The 6,000-nt window shown below is 30.8% G+C and overlaps 1 protein-coding gene across 1 annotated transcript; it reads right to left on the bottom strand.

Moving 5' to 3' along the window:
• Nucleotides 1–2,205: 2,205 nt before the first annotated feature.
• LOC123920509 (paired amphipathic helix protein Sin3-like 4) lies at nt 2,206–3,762 on the bottom strand. The gene is made up of 2 exons (XM_045972772.1): nt 3,273–3,762; nt 2,206–3,078 (listed from the first exon to the last, which is right to left on the bottom strand). The coding sequence occupies exons 1-2, from the start codon at nt 3,760–3,762 to the stop codon at nt 2,234–2,236; spliced, it is 1,335 nt and encodes a 444-aa protein (XP_045828728.1). The 3' UTR covers nt 2,206–2,233.
• Between the last annotated feature and the right edge of the window lie 2,238 nt (nt 3,763–6,000).

Genomic DNA, 6,000 nt, shown 5'->3' with positions numbered 1-6,000 from the left:
ATACTCCAATGCATCTTCCCGTATTGTTGAGTTCTTCATCTTTATTCAAAAAATTACTATTATCGAGTTTAACTACTGATTTTGTTTATTTTGTTGGGTGATAGATACACTCAGTTGTTTGTTACATATATATAGAAGGATTTGGCTTGGTTTTGAATTTTGATTAGTATTTGATTTGTAACAAATCTTGGAAGTTACTATGATAAAGATATATTAGTTTTTTTGAATCTTTTATTTGTGAATCAGATTTGTTTTAACAAATGGATTAGATTTTGTTATTTTTTGCACAACTTTTCCGTTAAAAAATGAAGTTAGAGACTAATCTTTTTGGTTGAAGGCAACCTCTTCTAATAAGATTTAGATCTTCTAAAATAAATAAAATAAGAAAATTAAGAGAGTTTGATTATAACAAACTCATGATATTCTAAAATAAAGATTTATCATGAATTTATTAATTTACTAATGGATTGAACTAACAGATTAATATTACTCCATCAGTTCCTTTTTAAGAGTCTTTTTAGAATAGTACTCCCTCCGTTTTTTTAGTGTCCATTTAGAATAGTAACATTAAATTAATAAAGTATACTTTTGGATCTTATCTTTCTTTTATATCCTAATTTTAATCCACCAATAAATTTCTACTTTTTTGCACACATTTTCTCTTTACAATAAATTTAATATATTATGTACCAAAAAAAAAATTTAATATGTTATGTACAAAAAAAATTAAAAAATAAACGTTTGTTTTTCAAATATATAGCATTAATTAGTTTTAACGAAAAAAATAAGAGTAATTGCTTATTTTTCTATTGTACCCTCGTCTTAATCCACCAATAATTTTTTTTGCAAACACTTTCTCTTTCCAATAAATTCAATATATTACATAAAAAAGCCAAAAAATTAATATGTTATCCCATTTTTATCCTATTATTTTTATTTTATTATTTCTTTATTTTTTAGAAAATATAATAAATACCCAATAATAATCATGTAGTGAATCATGCACCTTATTTATAAAATACTTTAATTTCATTCAACTAACTTTTCAATTATAAACCATCAACTATACGCTAACGTTTTAGCTACTCCATTCGTTCCTTTTTAAGCATTTTTTAACGTCGGATTTAGCGTTCCTATTTCACTGTACTTTTTGTATTTTAAGAATACGATTTATCACCTATATTCTTTGTCAATTACTCGTATCTTTTTCAATAAAACTAGAAGTTTATTCTAGTGACGCCAATGACTTGTCATAAGTTTATTTGATGAGAATTGAACTATATTGATATTTGAAATGCCAACACAAACAATATTCCTCTTTTTCTTTCAATTTGAACTCCTTCTTCTTGCAACCCCAATTTCAAATTCAAAACTTTTTCCAGACTCAACCAAGCTTCTTTGCACAATCCAGTTACAAATTCCCACGACTGCACCCATTGTTCTTAGATACCTTTATGGATAGGATTCAACATGTTAGAGATAATGTAAGGATTTTGATGGTGCATAGAAGGTGTTTGATGAAATGCTTCAAAGTGGGATAAAACTTGATATTATTATGTTTACTACTATGATTAACTGTTCTAGGATGTCTGCTTTGTCGGATAAGGCTGTTGAGTGGTTTGAGATGAACCTGATGCAATCACATGCTCGGCTATGGTGTGTGCTTATGCGCGTACAACGATTCTATGATCGTGCAAAAACAGAGAAATGACCTATTGTAGACTGTAGTGACATTCTCAGCATTGATTAAGATTTATGACTTGGTCTGAAACTATAGGATGCTTGAATATGTACATAGAAATGAAGGGTTTTGGAGTGAAGCCTAATGTGAAAGTCAACTGCTCCAAAATTTGAAGGAAGGTAAAACTAAACAACTCTAGTTACTCTCCAAAATTACATTAATTATCTCATCTTTAAGTATGAGACATTTCCACTTTCTAGTTGAGAGCACAACACATCCTTTAATCTGTTTTGACAGTTAATTCTGTTACAATTAGTTATTCAGTTCTAAAGCCTTAGGAATGAGAATTGTGACTGACTTGAGAAGCAACACATTCATATACACACCGAGAGTGAAAATCAGAAAGATTAGAGAGGAGAGAAAAGTTAGAGAAAGTGCTTAAGTTTTAAATGAATTCATAATAAGTAGACAATAGATTCATATATGCATATCATACGTTTACAATGATTTTATATGCAAAAGTACACACATCATTGATTAATCGATCTTTTGCTAGAGCTTGACGAGTGCAAAGCAGAGCTGATGATGACTTCGAAAAGACCAGACTTGCACCTTTTGGTCTTTTTCCAAATGGTTGTTTTCTACAAGTTTATTCCATTCGCCTGTGATATTGTAGATTTCAGATTTCCCCATTTTCCACTTCTTGAAGCACATACCATTGTAGAGATTAAGACTTGGATCCAACACAGACACAGACATACCAATACGCTTCTTGCGTCCCTCATTACGATCATAATCCAAGGATGATTTCTCATTTGGTTCTAGAAAGTTCTCGTTAATTACTTGGTTTTCTGGGATAGACAAGCGACCGTTGTTTTCTTCCACGTCACTCTTGGTCAGTTTCTTTTGGATCACCAACATCACATCACTACCTTGCATCTGTTCAATCTTTTCTTTAAACACCAATGGAAGCTCAGGTCGCTCTTCTTGTAGCTGGTCGTTATCATTATTATTGTTGTTGATCTTGCATTTCTTCGATGGTTTGTTTGATCTTTCATCCTTCACTTCTCTTTTTGTGATTTTCTTCTTGGAACCCTCGTCAGATGAAGAAGTCTCATCAGTATCAAGAATTTGAAACTCAACTCTATGTGATGTATTTGATATTCTTCTTTTCTTTGGTGTTAATTTCTCAAAACCTTCATTGTATCCGCAAACAACAACATCATCGCGATTCTTTGATTCAAGGATACCATCTTCTAGGATGCTGCTAAAATCTAGTCTCTTTGATCGCTTGCTTCTTTTTTTCTTAAAATCATCTTTGCATTCTGAAACAATAGCGTAGTACTCATGGTTATTTGAACAGCGAACATGTGAACCATCCCCTTTGAATTTATTACCTAAAGACACATATCAAAAAGTTAGTAAATTTTCATCCATCAAATAATAATCCCCAGCATGTTCCTTTAATATTCGAAAAACAAAAACACATTAAACAGTAATCAATGTATATAACAAAAAGAAAGTATCAACATATGTGAAGTGCAAAATCAATAAGCAATAAGCAATAAGCAATTAAGCATAAACTACTTACCAATAGTCTCGGAGACACCAGGTTGAGATGGAACTGTGATTTGATATTTAGTTGGCAGGAAGATATTGAATCCCAAAGTTAAATCTGTATGCTCTTTAAGCAACTCCTTCATTTGTGCCACGAAACTTCTTATATCAACTCTTTCGTACTTCCAATCCATCATAAGATTTAAAAAAACGTCAAAATTTTCGCTCTTATCTTGAAACGCGTCTTTGACTGCCTTATAAAACGCGGATCCATCTTCAAACTCGAACTTAGCTGTGATTTGATGTTCCTTGGGCAAGAAGGTATTGAACTCCGAGATCAATTTTTTATGATCTTTAAATAATCCCTTCACTCTTACTTTCATACCTCCTATATCAATTTTTCCAGCCTTGTAATCTTTTAGAATTTCTCTAAACACTTCATACTTGATCCTATTACGTTGAAATGAAACTTCTACTCGCTTAAGAAAAGCGAATGCATCATCGAGTTTACTAGAGAACTCCATCTTTATTAAAAAAAATCAATAATTGTTTAACTTCTAATTGACCTAAAAAAATTATTTGATTGATTTTTTTGTTTTGCTAAGTGATGTACTGTGTTATATATATACTGTAGAACTCTAGTGGATTTAGTATCTTGGCGGTTATTATGATAAGATTTGTTAGTTTGTTTTAAATCTTTTATTTGTGAAATCTTTTTTTTTTAACAAACTAATAATGATTAGATCCTCAAAATCTTTTTGGCCTAGAAACAAAGATTACGAAATATTTGCGTGTTATTATTTTTATTTTTTTTGCCCAAATATTCCTTCGGTCAAAAGTCAGAGATTAATTTTTTTGATGTACGTAGAGTTAAAGGACAGCCTCTTCTAATAAATAAGTTTTGATTTTTTTTAATAATAATAATAAGATTTTAATCCTTTAAAATTAATAAAGTGAGATTTTTTTTTTCTTTCACCACCATTTGAATCTAGTTCGGGAGTCAATTATGACATCAAGTGGTTCCAACTTCCTCCCGATTGCAAATTTTTGCTGCTAAAAAAAAAGACATCACGTATGTTATGATAAGTTTGTTAATAAAAATATTTTTGCTGTTAAAAGAAAATTAAGAGTATTGTTGGTATTATAAAAAATCCACACCAATTTTTTTTATATCCTTTTATAGATTATTATTTTTAATATATATTTTGAATTTGTCAATTAACTAACGGATATCTTGAACCAAAAAAAAAAACTAAGTGTATGTTTGGTTTCAATTCTGGAGTATCCAGAATTGATTCTGGACGTGTAGAATTGATTCTGATTTGTTTGGTTTCTCAAAAGTAGAATTGATTCTGTCTCCAGAATTGATTCTACTTGAAGCTAGAAATCGTAGTTTCTGATTCTAGAATTGATTTTTACACTCAAATTTTTTGTTCAACTCACTTTTTCATGAATATATCCAAACATAAACCACTTCAGCTTAGAATCAATTTTGGCCAGAATCAATTTTACAGAATCAATTCTGCCAAAATCAATTCTCTCCGCCGCAGAACCAAACACACGCTAACGAATTGAAATTACTGACTTTATGGTTTACACTCACTTTGATGAGTCAGATATATGTTTTTTGGACAAGCAGTCAGATCTATGTTAAAAAGTGTTCTTTGAATATACCAAATCTATGAACAAATCTGAAATCTGAACTATGTTAATAATAATTACTAACAATTGTGTTTTATGTTTTTTTAAATCGGTATCTAATTTAAATATCGACTAATTCATAAAAATATTTAACGATTAAATGACAAAATCTTTAGTATTTTTATAAAAAATATTTCAAAAGAACATAACACTAGTGGATCAGTAGATTTTATGGGTTGAGTCTGGTTTTACCCACTTTGATCGGGTTGACCGAATTTGCCAATCCATGTACACCCCTACCACTTACTATTATCTAGTAAAAAAAAATCGCTAAACATTACTCCTCCGTCTCACAATGAGTGATTCAGATTGTTTAATACATGTCGATGCATAACTTTGATGATTGATATTTTTAATTATAAAATAGTCAAAATTATAAAAATTTGATATTTGAAACTTTATGGAGTTTGAAAAAAAGTTTTAAAATTTCAATTGATTTAATAAAAATGGTGATGGTTTTAAAAGAATGTGTCTATGCATAGCATGACATATAGTGGTCGTCATTGTTGGATTTTAAGTGTGGGTGGGTAAGTCTCACATCGACTGTGTATGAGAAAAATGTTGAATTCATAAAAGAGGTGACTCATTAACCTAATGCCTTAAGATTTTGGGTGAAGATGTAGCGTCTTCCTTTCTTGTAGTCCTGGAGCACTTGTAGTCCTGGAGCATTGATCATTGATCCTATTGTTTCTCCCGAACTCTCCTGGACTCCCCAATAGTCATAGGTGTTAAATAGGTGTGGTTCAGAATAATACCAAACGGTGGGACAATGTGGATCTCTCAAGTGTGTGTAAGAGAAAGAAATTTTAGATGGTGTGTAGGGGAATTAAAATGGCTTGATAGTTGTGAAGGGGAATTAATTAAAGAGGGAAGTGACGAGTAAGTCCTAGCTAATCCGACAATTCTGATATCGCTAATGCTAAGTTGAACGTCTTCAACCAAATTCGAACTCAGATTCTTGCTGTGTGTGCAGTGCTTAAAGTTTTAGTGATAGGATATTTATTAATTATTCATCTGAAAAAGACGAAGCATGGTTTTAAATTATAGCCTGCATCCGCGAT

This window comes from Trifolium pratense, linkage group LG4 (genome assembly GCF_020283565.1).
Source record: "Trifolium pratense cultivar HEN17-A07 linkage group LG4, ARS_RC_1.1, whole genome shotgun sequence".
In the NCBI taxonomy this organism is placed as follows: domain Eukaryota; kingdom Viridiplantae; phylum Streptophyta; class Magnoliopsida; order Fabales; family Fabaceae; genus Trifolium; species Trifolium pratense.
The sequence above is the reverse complement of the archived record's forward strand: the minus strand, read 5'-3'. Positions and strand labels throughout refer to the sequence as shown.

Coding starts and splice junctions, on each gene's coding strand:
- LOC123920509 (XM_045972772.1), bottom strand. CDS start 3,762: ATGGAGTTCTCTAGTAAACTCGATGATGCATTCGCTTTTCTTAAGCGA. Junction 3,079..3,272: donor TGGTGTCTCCGAGACTATTG/GTAAGTAGTTTA, acceptor ATGTGTCTTTAG/GTAATAAATTCAAAGGGGAT.